The following is an 18116-nucleotide window of genomic DNA, read 5'->3' on the forward strand; positions in this document are numbered from 1 at the left end:
AGCTGATGAGCCCTCAGGGAACTCAGGAAAGAAAAGAATACCCACCATCTATAAAGAGTAGCCTTCAGACTGCAGCCACTCCCTATGGTGAGCCCTAAGAAAACTTGGGGTCTTGTGAAGTCACAGGATACTAGCCCCAGATAGGTGAGGTGCACATCAAAGAATTTATTTCAGTGAACCGGCTCTTGTATCTTCCCATACATAGAAAAGTGCTAAATTCCTTAGCTTGAGATATGTGGTTTCCTTTCATTGACAATAAACTTTTGATGGTCAGACTACCTGCCCTTTGTTGTAAAACTTCTATATAACCTAGCTCCTCCCCGGGCTTCCTTGGAGCAATTCTCTCAGGGTTACTTGAGATGCGTCTCCCGGGCTTGGAGTCCTAAAGATTTTCACTGAATAAAACATAACTATCAACTTTTAGGCTGTGAATATTTTTTTTTTTAGTCCACATGTTTTATTTAGTGTATATTCTTAGGATTTCAAGCCTAGGAGGCAGTATCTCAAGTAAACCTGTGAAAACTGTTCCAAAGAGGTCAGGAGGGGGAGCCAGGCTATATGAGTTTTACAACAAAGGACAGGTATCTGAATGTCAAATATATATATATATATATAGTTAAGTAAAGAAAACCAGATATCTCAAGTTAAGGAATTTAACTCTTTTCCATATATAGGAAGATAAAAGAGTCTTGACTCACTGAAATCATTCTTTTGAAAATATCCTCTGTTTTCACATCCTGAGTTGCCTCAGGGCTCATAGTCCACTGTGGAGGGCTATAATCACTTATGACTGTCCCTTGTTAATGTCTTTTGTTAACTAATATGGCAGACAATATTTTCTCTCTCATGTTGATTGCAACTGTTGATTGAAATGCAGATACAACTATGTGCATTACAAATAGAAAAATTCCCACTAAAAAGACTTAGGAATAAAATCAGCACCATCCAAATCAGTTAGAGGATGAGATTTATCAACCTAAGAGAAATCAGAAAATAACAGGGGGAAAAGAATCAGAAAAGAAAAAGTACAATATATGCAAAACCATAATAAAATATTAGGAATGAACTCAAGTCTCTCCTTCAACACAATAAATTTAAACATGTTAAACTGATAAAGAGCAAAGGGACAAAGTAAGTAATTAAATTGCTAATCCTATTAGGGGACTGTAAGTAAAGAAAAAGTATGGAAGAGCCTTGTAAGTTAATGCATGCAAGAAAGCAGTTTTGCTCAATGACAAAACCATAAAACCAAGAAGGCTTGCTAATAAAACCATGCAACAGAAGCATGAGACATGCTCCCTCAAAAATAAAACAGTGGTGGCATGAGACCCACATCTTTCCCAGTGAGCTCACTAAGTTAATGATACCAAGGACATGTTCCTTTGCACACACTAAATACAAAAATGGAAGGAAAAGTTTACATTATACTAAAACTTGAAATAGTTTACCATTTTTAGTGTATGTTATTGCCTTTTTGCTCTTTTCCACTGTGCCATGACAGTCCTGGCTGGACCATTCACATGAAAAGTCACTTCATTCATGTCTGACTCTTTGTGACACTATGGACTATAGCCTGCCAGGCTCCTCTGTCCAAGGGATTCTCCAGGCAAGAATACTGGAGTGGGTTGCCACTTCCTCCTCCAATGACTTGATCATGTAGGGACAAGAAAACACCCCTGCCCAACCTGGAAAAAGAGTTGGTGCTGAAAGCTTCAAGTCTACTCAAGAATGAGGGGAAAAGGTGATCTTTTCCCCTTCCCCATTTCTCCTTTGATCATAAATCTGCAGCCCACTAAGTTCTCAGGCACAGCATCCTCTTCCCCACCCACCCACTTGTAAGCCTCACAAGCATCCTTTTCTAATAAATCACTTCTTCTCTATCATTTTGCCTCTCACTAAATTCTTTCTGTGCTGAGATATAAAGAACCAAGATCCTCAAAGGCCCTGAAATACCACCTGTTCTCTTAACAAATAGAGATAGATGATATGCACGAATTTTAAAAATTTTAAAAATCCACTTGTTTCTTGTTTTTAAAAATACAACTGAAAAGAGATTTTTAAAATAATTTTTTAAATGATCAAAAATAATAAGAAAAAGATAAACCAGGCAGAGGGCCAGAGCAGAGAGATGAGGAAAGACTCTACACAATGTGAAAGGAACGACCATTCAGAGGAGACATAGATAAGGAACCTCTAAAGCCTAATCCAATGGCATAGTACTCAGAGCAACTGTGCTGAATTGTCAGTTTAAATAGACAAATCCATAAATCGATCTGTTCTATCAGAATTTAGTGTTTACGGAAGGGACAAATGAATCTAAAGGAGCTCTAACAACAATTGGCATGCTTGTACATGTAGATGGTAAAACTCTGCTCTCACACAGGGCAAACTAGCCACATGCTAGTTCAAAAGGACACTTCAGGGATATATAACTATGAAATCCTACAGGCCACATCCCCAACCACTCCCAAAATGAGAAAGAAGTGGGAAAAAACAGAAAAGTAAAAAAGAGGGAGGAAGGGACAGTTGTGTAAGACCTCAGTGCCCACCCAGATCTCTGTGCCACATACTCCCCAGGCTCCTGCATTTGGGCAGGGCCATGGGATCGCTGGTCAGGGCTATGGCTTTTCCAGTGGTCATGTATGGATGTGAGAGCTGGACTGTGAAGAAAGCTGAGCACCAAAAAATTGATGCTTTTGAACTGTGGTGTTGGAGAAGACTCTTGAGAGTCCCTTGGACTGCAAGGAGATCCAACCAGTCCATCCTAAAGGAGATCAGTCCTGGGTGTTCATTGGAAGGACTGATGCTGAAGCTGAAACTTCAATACTTTGGCCACCTCATGTGAAGAGTTGACTCATTAGAAAAGACCCTGATGCTGGGAGAGACTGGGGGCAGGAGGAGAAGGGGACAACAGAGGATGAAATGGCTGGATAGCATCACCGACTCAATGGGCATGAGTTTGAGTAAACTCCGGGAGTTTGTGATGGATGGGGAGGCCTGGCGTGCTGTGATTCATGGGGTCGCAAAGAGTCAGACACGACTAAGCGACTGAACTGAACTGATGGGATCGCTTCCCATCCAAGGACTATGACAGGTCACATCTGACGCTACTTCCAGACTAAAGCAGAAACCTAACTGGCCCTCCTCTGAGGCAGCCACCGCATGCTGAGAGATCTGTGGGATGCAGGAAGCTGTCTGTCAGCTATTCATGAAGCTGCTATTTTTTTATCTCAGAAGTTAGTTTCCATCCCATGTTGATTCACACAAACCAAGATCTTTCCATTAATTCTTTGATAGTAATATGCCTCAGATATATGAGCTTAGTTCCCTCAGGAGAGGGAACGACAGACTAATACTGGGGTTGAGAGAAGGAATAGAGAATGTTACATTCATCTATAATATTTTATTTCTTAAAAACAAAACAAACAAGAAAACCTGAGGCAAAGAGAATAAATTTTCCTCATTTTGGGTGGTAAGCATACATCTGTTATTTGTTATACTATTCTCTGTGATTCCCTTGATGTATTTTTTCTTTTAGTTTAAATTTTAAGTAACTTAAAATTTAGAGAAGAAAAACATCAAAAGTGTCATATTTTTAGAAAGTAGAGGAATCTAAATTTTACAATGATAGGGACCATTTTGCTAAGTCCAAAAGAGGTTCTGGATCCTGAAATCTGGAAGCCATCTAGATGGTAGGGTGCATTGGCTCTGAGCATCTTGGCTTTGAGGAAGTACAGATGAAGTTTTGCTGAATAAACCCTCCAGGCTGCAGCTGCAGGTTCGGATGCATGGGATCGTCTATAGACTCTATTTCAACTAAGAAAGGGATTCACACACAAACTGATCTGGCACCTCAGAAGCCCAGGACCCTGCTGCTTTACCCTGCCTGAGAGTTGCTTCTGCCCCTGGCCCTCTGTGGGACCATAGTCATTGATAGCACCCACTGAGCAGGGACCAATACATTCAACAACATCCAAATGACTTCCCTAACTCAGGACTTCATGAACAAATAAAAACAACCAGGATTAACTCAGAATTACCAAGCCCAGACCATGGGAGAACAATAGCTTGGTAACTGGAGCATCAACCCAGCAGACACTGTGATTTCAAGCAATACATGGTAAAACAGAGTCCCAGTCACCCTAAGGTCCTGTGAGAGAGGTGTAGCCCTCAAGGTCACAAGAACAAGAGAGAATACTCTTGTCTAGGATCCTGACAAAAGAAGTGTTCACATACACCCAGCACACCTGTGACCCCAGGTGCTGTGACAGGACCCCAGCTTCCTTTCCCCACCTTCACACTGTCATGCCAGGGATTGACAATTCTGCCCTAAGTTGAATATCAGTGATGTCAGAAGACACAGCAGGAGCAGGGCACAATAGCCTTGTAAAAGGCATGTAATATGGACCCTTGATCTCCGCTTGTGTCAAGATCACACAGAGAATTCAAAATCCTCTCCAGGCCATAGCATCAGAAGATATCCTGAAAGTGAAAGTGTCAGTCACGTAGTCATGTGTGACTCATTGCAATCCCATGGACTGCAGCCTTCCAGGCTCCTCTGTCCATGGGATTCTCCAGGCAAGAATACTGGAGTGGGTTGCCATTTCCTTCTCCAAGAAGCCACCATGGCCAGTTAAAATAGATTCTGCCTTTGTAGGAAAAAGAGTAACATCTTCAACCAGCCTCTGTCTTTAATGTTTTCCAATTGTCTTTAATGTTTTTCAACTGTCTTTAATGTCTTCCAGTTTTCTTCCAGTGTTCAGGTTGGGGCAAGCTGGGTGTGAGGGGAAGGAAGTTTTTATAAGGCAAGGGCAGCATTGGAGTGAGGGACCAACCTGCTCTTCCTTGAGCTGGTATGGACTGGGTACAGTTTAGAATACTCCACAAGATCGCGGAGAAGAAGAACGTGCACTCATCTTCTCCTGCAAGAACTCCAAAATCACAACTCACTGCTGAACAACCATTGACAGGAGAATGTTGTATCCCACCAAAAAAACATACCCCATGTCCAACGGCAAAGAAGAAGCCCCAGCAAGACAGTAGGAGGGGCAAAATCACATTTAGAATCAAACCCCATACCCGCCAGAGACACTCGGACAAACAAAATGTGCACACCAGGAAACCCCACAGAGACTGAGACAGACCTGCTTTTGAGTGTTTGAGTGTCACCTGCGGAGGTACAGGCCCGCAGTGGCCTGCTGCAGGGGTAGAGGCTCTGGGTGCAGCAAACATGGATGTGGCATAAGTCCTCTTGGAGGAGGTCACCATTAACCCCACCATAGAGCCACCAAACTTACACAGGACTGGGGAAACAGACTCTTGGAGGGAAAACCTTGTGCACAACAGGACCCAAGAGAAAGGAGCAGTGACTCTACAAGAGACTGACCCAGGCTTGCCTGTGAATGTTCAGGAGTCTCCAGCAGAGGTGTGGGTCGGTGGTGGCCTGCTGCAAGGTTGAGGGCACTGAGTGAGACAATGCTTGTATGAGAGCTTTGGAAGGAGGTCACCAATATCTTCATTGTGAAGTTGCTCTGTCGTGTCTGACTCTTTGCGACCCCATGGACTGTAGCCTACCAGGTTCCACCGTCCATGGGATTTTCCAGGTGAGAATATTGGAGTGGGTTGCCATTTCCTTCTCCAGATCTTCCCGATCCAGGGATTGAACCTGGGTCTCCCGCCTATAGGCAGACACTTTACCTTCTCAGCCACCGGGGAAGTCTATCTTCATTACCTCCATAATAGTTTGGTCTCAGGTCAAACAACAGTGAGGGAACACAACCCCACCCATCAACAGAAAACTGGATTAAAGTTTTACTGAGCATGGTCCCACCCATCAGAACAAGACCCAGTTTCCTCACAGTCAGTCTCTCCCATCAGGAAGCTTTAATAAGCCTCTTATCCTTATCCTTCAGAGGACAGACAGAATGAAAGCTACAATAACAGAAAACTAATCAAACTGATTACATGGACCACAGCCTTGTCTAAATCAATGAAACTATGAGCCATGCCGTGAAGGGCCACCCAAGACGGATGGGTCATGGTGAAGAGTTCTGACAAATTTTGGTCCACTGGAGAGGGGAATGGCAAACCACTTCGGTATTCTTGCCTTGAAAACCCCATAAACAGTATGAAAAGGCAAAAAGATATGACACTGAAAGAAGAACTCCCCAGGTCAGTAGGTGTCCAATATGCTACTGGAGAAGAGTGGAGAAATAACTCCAGAAAGAATGAAGAGATGGAGCCAAAGCAAAAACAACACCCAGTTGTGGATGTGACTGATGATGGAAGTAAAGTCCAATACTGTAAAGAACAATATTGCATAGGAACTTGGAATGTTAGGTCCATGAATCAAGGAAAATTGAAAGTGGTCAAAGCAGGAGATGGCAAGAGGGAACATCGACATTTTAGGAATCAGTGAACTAAAATGGACTAGAATGGGCAAATATAACTCAAATGACCATTATATCTACTACTGTGGGCAAGAATCCCTTAGAAGAAACGGACTAGCCCTCAAAGTCAACAAAAGAGTCCAAAATGCAGTATTTGGGTGCAATCTCAGAAACAACAGAATGATCTCTGTTTGTTTCCAAGGCAAACCATTCAATATCACAGTAATCCAAGTCTATGCCCCAACCAGTAATGCTGAAGAAGAAGTTGAAGTTGAACAGTTCTATAAAGACCTATAAGAAATTTTACAACTAACACCCAAAAAAGGTGTCCTTTTCATTATAGGGGACTGGAATGCAAAAGTAGGAAGTCAAGAGATACCTGAAGTAACAGGCAAATTTGGCCTTGAAGTTCAAAATGAAACAGGGCAAAGTCTAGCAGAGTTTTGTCAAGAGGATGCACTGGTCACAGCAAACACCCTCTTCCAAAAATACAAGAGAAGAATCTACACATGGACATCACCAGATGATCAATACCAAAATCAGATTGATTATGTTCTCTGCATCCAAAGATGGACAAGCTGTATTCAGTCAGCAAAAACAAGACTGGGAGGTAACTGTGGCTCAGATCAGGAACTCCTTATTGCCAAATTCAGATGTAAATTGAGGAAAGTAGGGAAAACCACTAGACCTTTCAACCATTCAAGTATGACCTAAATCAAATCCCTTACATTTATGCAGTGGAAGTGATAAATAGATTCAAGGGATTAGATCTGATAGATAGAGTGCCTGAAGAACTATGGGTGGAGATTCATGACATTATACAGGAGGCAGTGATCAAGATCCCGAAGGAAAAGAAATGCAAAAAGGCCAAACGGTTGTCTGAGGAGGCCTTACAAATAGCTGAGAAAAGAAGAGAAGTGAAAAGCAAAGGAGGAGGAAAGATATACTCATTTGAATGCAGAGTTCCAAAGAATAGAGAGGAGAGATAAAGCCTTCCTCAGTGATCAATGCAAAGAAAAAGAGGAAAACAATAGAATGGGAAAGACTAGAGATCTCTTCAAGAAAATTACAGATATGAAGGGAACATTTCATACAAAGATGGGCACAATAAAGGACAGAAATGGCATGGACCTAACAGAAGCAAAAGATGTTAAGAAGAGGTGGCAAGAATACACAGAAGAACCATACAAAAAAGACCCAGATAACCACGATGGTGTGATTACTCACCTAGAGCCAGACATCCTGGAATACAAACTCAAGTAGGTCTTAGGAAGCATCACTACGAACAAAGCTAGTGGAGGTGACGGAATTCCAGTTGAACTATTTCAAATCCTAAAAGATGATGTTGTGAAAGTATTGCACTCAATATGCCAGAAAATTTGGAAAACTCGGCAGTGGCCACAGGACTGGAAAAGGTCAGTGTTCATTCTAATCTCAAAAAAAGGCAATGCCAAAAATGCTCAAACTACCACACAATTGCAGTGATTTCACATGCTAGCAAAGTAATGCTCAAAATTCTCCAAGCCAGGCTTCAACAGTACATGAACCGTGAACTTCCAGATGTTCAAGCTGGATTTAGAAAAGGCAGAGGAACCAGAGACCAAATTGCCGACATCTGTTGGATCATAGAAAGAGCAAGAGAGTTCCAGGAAAAAAATCTACTTCTGCTTGAGAGACTAAACCAAAGCCTTTGACTATGTGGATCACAACAAATTGAAAATTCTTAAAGAGCTGGGAATACCAGACCACCTTACCCACCTCCTGAGAAATCTGTATGCAGGTCAACAAGCAATAGTTAGAACTAGACCTGAAACAACAGACTGTTCCAAATCAGGAAATTAGTACGTCAAGGCTGTATATTGTCACCCTGTTCATTTTACTCATATGCAGAGTACACCATGTGAAATGTCTGGCTGGCTGAAGTACAAGCTGGAATCAAGATTACAGGGAGAAACATCAATAATCTCAGATATGCAGATGACACCACCATTATGGCAGAAAGTAAAGAAGAACTAAAGAGCCTCTTGATGAAGGTGAAAGAGGAGAGTGAAAAAGTTGGCTTAAAACTCAACATTCCAAAAACTGAGATCATGTCATCTAGTCCCATCACCTCACGGAAAATAGTGAGAGTTTTTATTTTCTTGTGCTCCAAAATCACTGCAGATGGTGATGCATCCATGAAATTAAAAGACACTTGCTCCTTGGAAGAAATGCTATAACCAACCTAGACAGCATATTTAAAAGCAGAGACATTACTTTGCCAACAAAGGTCCATCTAGTCAAAGCTGTGGCTTTTCTAGTAGTCATGTATGGATGTGAGAGTTGAACCATAAAGAAAGCTAAGTGCCGAAGAACTGATGCTTTTGAACTGTGGTGTTGGAGAAGACTCTCGAGAGTCCCTTGGACTGCAAGGAGATCCAACCAGTCCATCCTAAAGGAAATCAGTCCTGAATATTCATTGGATGGACTGACACTGAAGCTGAAACTCCAAAACTTTGGCTACCTGATGCGAAGAACTGACTCATTGGAAAAGACCCTGATGCTGGTAAAGATTGAAGGCAGGAGGAGAAGGAGACGACAGAGGATGAGATGGTTGGATAGCATCACCAACTTGATGAACATGAGTTTGAGAAAGCTCCAGGAGTTGGTGATGGACAGGGAAGCCTGGTGTGCTGCAGTCCATGGGGTCGCAAAGAGTCAAACACAACTGAGTGACTGAACTGAATTTTCTTTAAGGAAACCTCTCTTTTCCATGAGAGGTGGCAACTCCCAGGCAGACTGACCCTAAAACAACCAGCCATCCTGGAATTCACTACCCACAGCAGCTATAAGGCCTTAGCTCCCAGCTGCTGTTTAGGATTCATCACATCTATCCCCTAAACCTGTGAGTGCAACAAATAGACAGGCCTCACTCTCTGCTTCCTCTGAAAGGAAGGGTGAGCCCAGGTTGTGTGCAAGTAAAATCTGGGCACTCATCACATGGAAGATACTGTGACTCACCATAGTAGCAGTGAATGGGATGTTGTCAATCAGGGAGGATGTGATGCCTGAGACCCAGACCACCAGGATGATGGCAGCTGTAAGGCGCTGATCTTCTGGGACCATCTGAAAGCAGCAGATAAAAGTAGGGCTGTTTACCATAGCTGTACAGATCACACACACACACACTGAGGGTCTGATGGTAGGACATGGGGGACTCCGAAGGGACAACAGGGCTCCTGGTCCTTCCTCTTCCACACAGGAGACCAAAGGAGACTCTGGTGTACAAACAGCACCATCTGGACTTTTCCAACTCCTACCAGGAGCCTGGGACAGAGTCTATGAGTAATTCAGAGCAGTGACTCCAAACCATGCTCAAGACAACCAACCCTTGGGTCAGTGTGGGGTGAGGGGAGTGTCGAAAGCAGAGTGTCCCTGTTTCTGATGTCCTGATGGGACACCAAATGACACACCAGCCACACTGACCTCACTTCCTGGCAAAAACCTTGGGTTAAGACCTCTGTGCATCACTTACTGAGACTACTGTCTCAATTGCTGTCCTTCCTAGAAAGGCTTCAACTAAAGGCTAATAGAAAAATTGCAAGCATCTGTAATTCTATATTCCTTGAAAAAAAGTCTCTTTTCATCTCTAGCCTACATAGGATAAAACAGGTTCCTTGTTAGACTTTTTACGTAATGAATGAGATCTATTCTAACTGATAATTATTCTTTTTTTTTTTTTTTTTACAAAAATTAAAGGAATGGTGGCTGGAGCACATTATATTGCAGTATTTAATGTACCTTTATTAGCAAAGCAGTCTGTTCTCCGACATATTCTATTAAGTGGAGATGTGCCAATGCCTAGAAGAAATAAATATATGATGAGAATCAGTTGAAAACTGAGAATATGTGCGAATGTTTAAAAACATATCTTTAGAGTGAAAGTAAGTGAACATGGGCTCTCATTGCTTATAAAAGATCAAACACACAGTCTAAATAATTTACTATCATAAGGATACTGAAGATTCTTCAAGATGAGAGCAGAGTAGCACTGGCAGGAACTTCTGCCAGTTCACACTAATACAAACATTAATTTGTATTAATGTCCATGTTAAATTTAAATTTGGGTAGAAGGCCATTTCTTTTTAACATCACCCTGGGGAAGACCTTCAAGATGGCAGAGTAGTAAGACATGGATATCACCTTGCTCCCCACAAATACATCAAAAATACATCTGCATGTGGAACACCTCTTACAGAACACCAACTGACAGCTGGTAGAAGACCTCAGACTTTCAACAAGCTTATCTCCACAAAACAGGTAGGGCAAAAGAAATAAGAAAAGAGACAAAGGAATCCAGATGGGACCTGTGCCTCTGGGAGGGAGCTATGAAGGAGGAAAAGTTTCTGCATGCTTGGAAACCCTCATGGGTAGGCACATAGGAGAGCTCCAGAGCCTCAGAGGTAAGCACAACAGGTGTGCAGAGGGAAAAGGGAGAGAATTCTGCACAGAGGTCAGTGCTGAGCAGTTCCCACTAGTTTGAGATGCTGTCTGCATGCACACAGGGCAGGTGGGAGCTTGGTGCTGGGGCTCAGGCTTCAGAGGTCAGATCCCAAGGAGAGAACTGAGGTTGCCTGCCACAAAGACAGTCTGAGGCGGCCAGTACTACACAGTTGAGGGAGTCAAGGAAAAAGCCTGGGCCTGCCACAAAGGCAAGAGATCATTGTCTCAGGGACCCTCAAACTTCACCAGGTCACAGATGACAGGGCCACACCTCCGCAAGTGCCAGAGGCAGTACAAACCTCAACTGCTGTCTCTGCCCCTAGAGGTGAATGTTTCAGCCACTGCCATTGCCACCAAGCTGTGAGCAAGCACAAGTCACTGCCCACACCTTCCAGGGAACTTGTGCAGCTTGGCACTGCCAAGGGACCGTGACCTGGAGCCAACTCCCCTGGGAGAACTCAGTTTGCCTCTGGCTGTAGCAACTTCCTACAGGCCTCTGCCACCACAGGCACTACCAACATTTCCCAATTGTGTCTGTCGTTTTCCTCCCTCCCCCTGGCCTGAGTGAGCGAGTGAGCCCTGATCAGCCTCGGCCGCTGCTTCTGCCCCCTTTTGTCTGGGCAGGGAACAGACAGTGGAGGGCGGCCCACAAACAGTGGCTGGGACAACAGCAACGCTGAGCACCAGGAGCTATGTGACCAAACAGGACCAAGGGGATTTGCTCATGCAGTGCCAAGAGTAGTGGCATGAATCCTTTCCATTGTCTTGGTAAACCCTGCATCTGTGGAATATCTCAATAGACAGTGTGTCCCCACATTTGAAGCTGTGGAATTCAGGGGCAACTGTGGGCTCTGGAAGCAAGTACAAGGTAGAATAAGGCCAAATCAGAATCTGAGCTGGCCCCACAGTGCCCACAGCAGGTCTAGAGACCTTCCTAGAAATATTGGAGGATGTCCTAAGAAGGGAGATTGGCTGGAGCTCATTGTGGGGGCAAGGAAACTGACAGCTGAGGCCACAGGAAAATTGTCTTCTTACTACCACTCTTTCTCTCTCTGTGTATATATGTAATTTTTTTCATTTTTGTTTTTTATTGTTGATTTTTTAAATTATTATTCTTTTAAGTTTTACTTTTTATTTTCTTGCATGTTATTCTTAAATAAATTTATTTTATTCCCCCTATTTCTACTGTACTCTTTCATTATATTGCACTTTGTCCATGTTTTTATTTTTTCTTTTGTTTTACTTTGTTTTTAATCTTATTTTTACTTTACCTCCTGGTTGTATTGTATTTTTCTTTTGTTTTCTTCTCTGTTTAGTTTTTACATTTTTTTCATTTGTTTTATTGGTGTATATGTTTTATGCTTTATTTGCCTTTTTTTTAAGTTTACTTTCCACATTTGATTTCATCTTGGTGCTGTGTTTTTGCTAATTTATCTTTCAGTGTTTGTTTACATTTATGGATTTCTTTATTGGTTCAATTGTTCCCTTCTTTCTTGTTTCCTTTTTTTCCTTTCCTCTTCTTTTTGTGAGTTTGAGTGTGCATTTCTTTGTGTGTTTTTGTTTAGTTTTGCTTTTACTATATTTCTTGGGGTCCTCTCTACCTGTTATTTTCTTGTTTAGTCGATTTTTTTCTTTTTCTTTATCTTCTGTGCCAAGTAGTTCGTGAAGCCTTGGTGCTCCAGCAATGGGTTGGACCTGATCTTTTGAGGTGAGAAACCTGAGTCCAGGATGTTGGACCACAAGAGAACTCCTGACCCCGTGGAATGTTAACTAGAGAAAGTTCTTCCAAAGGCCTCATCCCAACACTAAGACCTGGCTACACCCCACAGCCAGAAAGTTCCAATGCTGGACACCTCATGCCAAACAACTAGAAAAAAGGAACACAACCCCACCCATTAGCAAACAGTATAGCCTGAAGCTATACTAAGCTCAGAGACACCCCCTCCCCTACAGAAAAAAAAAAAACCACCACTGTATGCACCACTGCCCATCAGAGGGACCAGATCCAGTTTCACCAATCAGAACATAGGCACCAGTTTCACCCTCCAGGATGTCTATTCAAGGCACTGATCCAACCCCACCCACTGAGGGAAGACTCCACAAGTAAGAGGAACTACAATCCTACGTCCTGTGGAAAAGAGACCCCAAACACAGGAAGTTAAACAAAATGAGAAGACAGAGAACTTGCAGCAGATGAAGGAGCAAATTAAGAATCCACAGGACCAAACAAATGAAGAGGAAATAGGCAGTCTACCTGAAAAACAATTCAGAGCAATGATAGTAAAAATGATCCAAAATCTCAGAATGGAGGCACAAATAGAATGGATGCATGGATTGAAAAGATACAGGAAATGTTTAACAAGGAGCTAGAAATAATGAACAGAAGAAATAATGAACAATCAGCAATGAGCAATACAATAACTGAAATAAAAACTACACTAGAGAAAACTAATAGCAGAATAACTGAGGCAGAAGAATAGATAAGTGAACTGGAAGATAGAATGGTAAAAATAAATGAAGCAGAGTAGAATAAAAATGAAAAAGGAAGGATGAGAAGAAATGATAATAGTCTCAGAAAGCACTGAAACAACTTTAAGTGCACCAACATTTGAATTACAGGAGTCCCAGAGAAAGAAGAGAAAAATAAAGGCATAGAAAATATTTGAGGAGATAATAGTCAAGAACTTCTGTAACATGGGAACAGAAATAGCCACCCAAGTTCAGTAACCCAAAAAGAGTCCCATACAGGCAAACTCAAAGAGAAACACACCAAGACACATATTAAGCACAAACAAAAATTAAGCACAAACACACAAAAATATCAAAAGCAGCAAGGGGAAAGCAACAAATAACATACAAAGGAATCCCCATAAGGTTAACAGCTGATTTTTCAGTGAAAATTTGTAGGCCAGAAGGAAGTGACAGGCTATCTTTAAAGTGGTGAAAGGCAAAAAAAAAAAAAAAACTACAACCAAGATTACACTACAAAGCAAGGATCTTGTTCAGAGTCAATGGAGAAATCAAAAGCTATACACATTAGCAAGTTAAGAAAATTCAACACCACCAAACCAGCTTTACAATTGTTAAAGGAACTTCTTTAGGCAGAGAACACAAGAGAAGAAAAAGACCTAAAAAAAACAAACAACAACAAAAAAAAACAATAAAGTAAATGGTAATAAGATTGGACATATTAATAGTTAAATGTAAATGGATTAAACACTCCAACAAAAAGATGTAGACTGGTTGAATGGATGCAAAAAGCAAGACCTAGATGTATGCTATCTATAAGAAATTAACTTCAGCCTAGGGACACATACAGACTGAAAATGAGCCTGGAAAAAGATATTCCATGCAAATGGGAATCAAAAGACAATTGAGTACCATAACTCATATCAGATAAAATAAACTTTAATATAAAGATTATTACAAGAGACAAAGAAGAGTGCTACATAATGATCAAGGCATCAATCCAAGAATAAGATACAGCAATTATAAATATATGTGCACCCAACATAGGAGCACCTCAATACATAAGGCAAATGCTAACAGTTATGAAAAGGGAAATCAACAGTATCACAGTAATAGTAAGGGACTTTAACACTCCACTCACATCAATGGTCAGATCATCCAGAGGAAAAATTAATAAGGAAATGCAAGCCTTAAATGACCCATTAGACCAGATCAACCTATTGATATTTTCAGGACATTCCATCAAAAGAAGCAGAATACACTTTTTTCTCAAGTGCACATGAAAGATTCTCCAGGATAGATCACATCTTGGGTCACAAATCAAGTCTTCATAAATTTAAGAAAATTGAAATCATATCAAGCATTTTTTTCTGACCACAACACTGTGAGATTAAGTATCAATTAACAGGAAGACAAACACATGAAGGCTACCCAGTACACTCCTAACTAACCAAGAGGTCACTGAAGAAATCAAACAGAAAAGAAAACAATATCTAGAGACAAATGACAAGAAAAACATGACAATCTATAACCTATGGGATGAAGCAAAAGCAGTGCTAAGAGGGAAGTTCATAGCAATACAAACCTAACTCAAGGAACAAGAAAAAATCAAGTAAACAACCTTACTCTTAAAGCAACGAGAAAAAGAAGAAGAAGAACAACAACAACAAAACCCAAAGTTAGTGGAAGGAAAGAAATCAAAGATCAGAGCAGAAATATATGAAATAAATGAAGAAAAAATAACAAAGATCAATAAAGCTAAAGCCTAGTTCTTTGAGAAGATAAAATTGACAAGCCATTAGTCAGAATCATCAAGAAAAAAAGGATGACACAAATCAATAAAATTAGAAGTGAAAAGGGAGAGGTTACAACAGATCATGCAGAAATGAAAAGGATCATAAGAGACTACTACAAGCAAATATATGTGATGGAGAAAAGACAGCCTCTTCAATAAATGGTGCTGGTAAAACTGAACAGCTACTGGTAAAAGAATGAAATTAGAATACTTCCTAACACCATATTAAAAAATAAACTCAAAATGTATTAAAGAATTAAATATAAGGCCAGAAACTATAAACCTAAAACTCTTACTGGAAAACATAGGCAGAACACTCTTTGACATTAATTGAAGCATCATCCTCTTTCACCCACCTCCTAGAGTAATGGAAATAAAAACATGAGTTTGAGTAAACTCCGGGAGTTGGTGATGGACAGGGAGGCCTGGTGTGCTGTGATTCATGGAGCTGCAAAGAGTCAGACATGACTGAGCAACTTAACTGAACCCAGTTGATGCCTTTTGTACCTTCTCTGACCCAGTATGACAACCAAAACATCTCCAGACAGAGCCAAAAATGTCTCTACAAAATTGCCCCTTGTTAATAATCATTGATTTATGGTAATACAACTTTTACTAAAACAAAATTTTTAATTTGGAAAAAAAAAAAACTGAATGTAATGGAAAAATTATTTTTATATACTATTGATTAAAAGAAAATTTAAAGGTCTAAGCCAGATTAAAACTTTTGCTAGATATGAAACAGACATGGTATATATACATACACATATATACTTGTCAGGGGACGTTCAACTTTAAGGGATCCAATATATTTTCTTCCTTTGTGTGCCATTTCTCAAGGATTCTCTATTCCTTATCAGTTCCTGGAAAACAGGAAGGAGCAGAGCTGCATGCAGTTCTCGGGACTGAGGTCATGAGAAAGGGCACCTGCTTGGATTCCTTTCAGTGACTCCCTTCAGTGACTCCCTTCAGTGACCTTTTACTTAAAGGTAATCTATTCAGTTATGCCCCTCTTACTCAGGATATGGAATGCTTTCTGGCTCTTTGAAGATTGTTATTTGCTTGGCTTTGTTTTTGCTCAATTTTTTTACTGCCTAAAGCTGCCTTGTATGAAGATATATAAACATGCGTTTCTGCAAATAAAGCACCCTTGTTTCACTCAAGACTTGGGTCTCCTGCGTCCCTCTTCTTGTCGACTCCAGTCCCCAGGTCCCAGTCTATAAAGACCGTGACACATACTGTATTTGGTGTACACCTTAATATATGCCTAAAGACAACTATCTATTTATAGATTTAGCGTCATATAATTACCCCACAATGGTCTGTGGCAATAGTGTCAGACAAAATAAAGGAAAACCTTCAGAATACTTGAACATGGCATCTAATAATTCATTTATGACTAACTGATCTCTTAATTGAGAAAAAGTCAAAATGTGAGAATACAAAAAGCCAATAAGTAATTCCTTTATAAAATGATGAATGAAATAACTATGTAATAATTAATTCTAGCAAGTCTAAAGTTGCAAGTATATAATATACATTTTACACTTCAGCAAACTAAAGTTCATGTATAGTTGAAGACTATATACATCACTTGTCTCCTCCATCAATTTATATAGTGAAAAGATGATTGTGTAATATGATGTAAATTCCTCACAATATGAAACACTATTATCCTTCTGTTGCAGTGACAGCTTGCAAAAAACTGATTCAGCAATGATCTGATATCCCTGCCCCACTGAAATTAGACAAATAACAGCAACTCAGTGCCACTAATTCCTTCCAAATTGGAGACTAAGAGGTCTTAAGCTCCCTTCTGCAGTCAAATAAATAGATACTGGATAAAGTACACTTTAAAGGCTTTACTGGATTAGCAAGACAATGTAATGTTTTCCAAAGAATCTCCTTTCCCAATAAAATGTTTAGTGCAGCTGGCTGGAAGCCGCAGACTTGAATGGCAAGGAAGGATGGAATTGCCTTGAGCTGGATGCCAACCAGGGCTTTCCAAATGGCACTAGTGGTAAAGAACCCATCTGCCAATGCAGCAAATATAAAGAGCTGCGAGTTTGATCCCTGGGTCAAGAAGATCCCCTTGAAGAAGGCATGGTAACCCACTCTAACATTCTTGGCTGAGAATCCCTTGGACAGAGGACCCTGGTGGGCTATAGCTCATAGGGTCACCAAGAGTCGGATACAGCTGAAGCGACTTAGCACACAGGCCAACCAGGCACTAAAACCATTGTGTGAGCAGCAGCAGTGTTGTAGGTCGAAACCAATGATTCTCACCCTGAACTGAGAGCCTTGAAACAGGCTGAAAATTATCCCGTGGCATCCAGTAGAGGCAAACACAAGCAGTTCCTGGAAGAAAACACCCCAAATGTAGCTTCTCAGGAGTTCCACAGATTAAGATCAAGTAGTCAAGAGTACAAGTAGTTAAGTAACATGAATGAGAGGAGAAATAACCAAAACAGATTTAAATATACCACAAACATGCAAGAAGGAGAATCTGTAAATACCAGATATACTGGAGGAATTTTGTTTAAAGAAACTAGAGTTGAAGAGTGTAAAAGTAACAGCTAATATTTGCCTTTTGATGAGTTAAGAATGTAATGACAACTGTCATTTCTTGAGTAAAACACTAAAAGAGAATATCAACTGCCAAAAAATGGGAAATCAAATTCTACATAATCCTAATTGACTCAGATAAAGAAGAAAAAAAGATTGAAAATAAAAGTATACAAAGTTAGACTAATAAAAAGATGGAAGATTTAAACTCAAATGCATTAATATAGTCATTAAAAGTAATAGAATAAATATATTACTAAAAATCTAAATATTGTCAGATTGGACTAAAAATATGAGTTTTATACCCCAATACATGCTGTCTTCCAAAGATATATTTAAAATATAAGGTAAGAAAAGTTGAAAGTTAAAGGCTAGGGAAAAAATGAAAGTTTCTAACTTTCTATCCCTCATGAACA

At 40.6% G+C, this 18116-nt stretch overlaps 1 protein-coding gene across 1 annotated transcript in view; it reads right to left on the bottom strand.

Annotated features, from left to right (window-relative positions):
- OCA2 (OCA2 melanosomal transmembrane protein) overlaps positions 1-18116 on the bottom strand; it is a 245469-nt gene that overhangs the window by 22441 nt on the left and 204912 nt on the right. Inside the window, exons 20-21 of the mRNA XM_061135017.1 lie at positions 10170-10229; positions 9390-9494 (exon numbers count right to left, since the gene is read on the bottom strand). Of these exons, the coding sequence (XP_060991000.1) occupies positions 9390-9494; positions 10170-10229 (165 nt within the window). The remainder of the gene's footprint in view (positions 1-9389; positions 9495-10169; positions 10230-18116) is intronic.

This window comes from Dama dama, chromosome 33 (genome assembly GCF_033118175.1).
Source record: "Dama dama isolate Ldn47 chromosome 33, ASM3311817v1, whole genome shotgun sequence".
In the NCBI taxonomy this organism is placed as follows: Eukaryota; Metazoa; Chordata; class Mammalia; order Artiodactyla; family Cervidae; genus Dama; species Dama dama.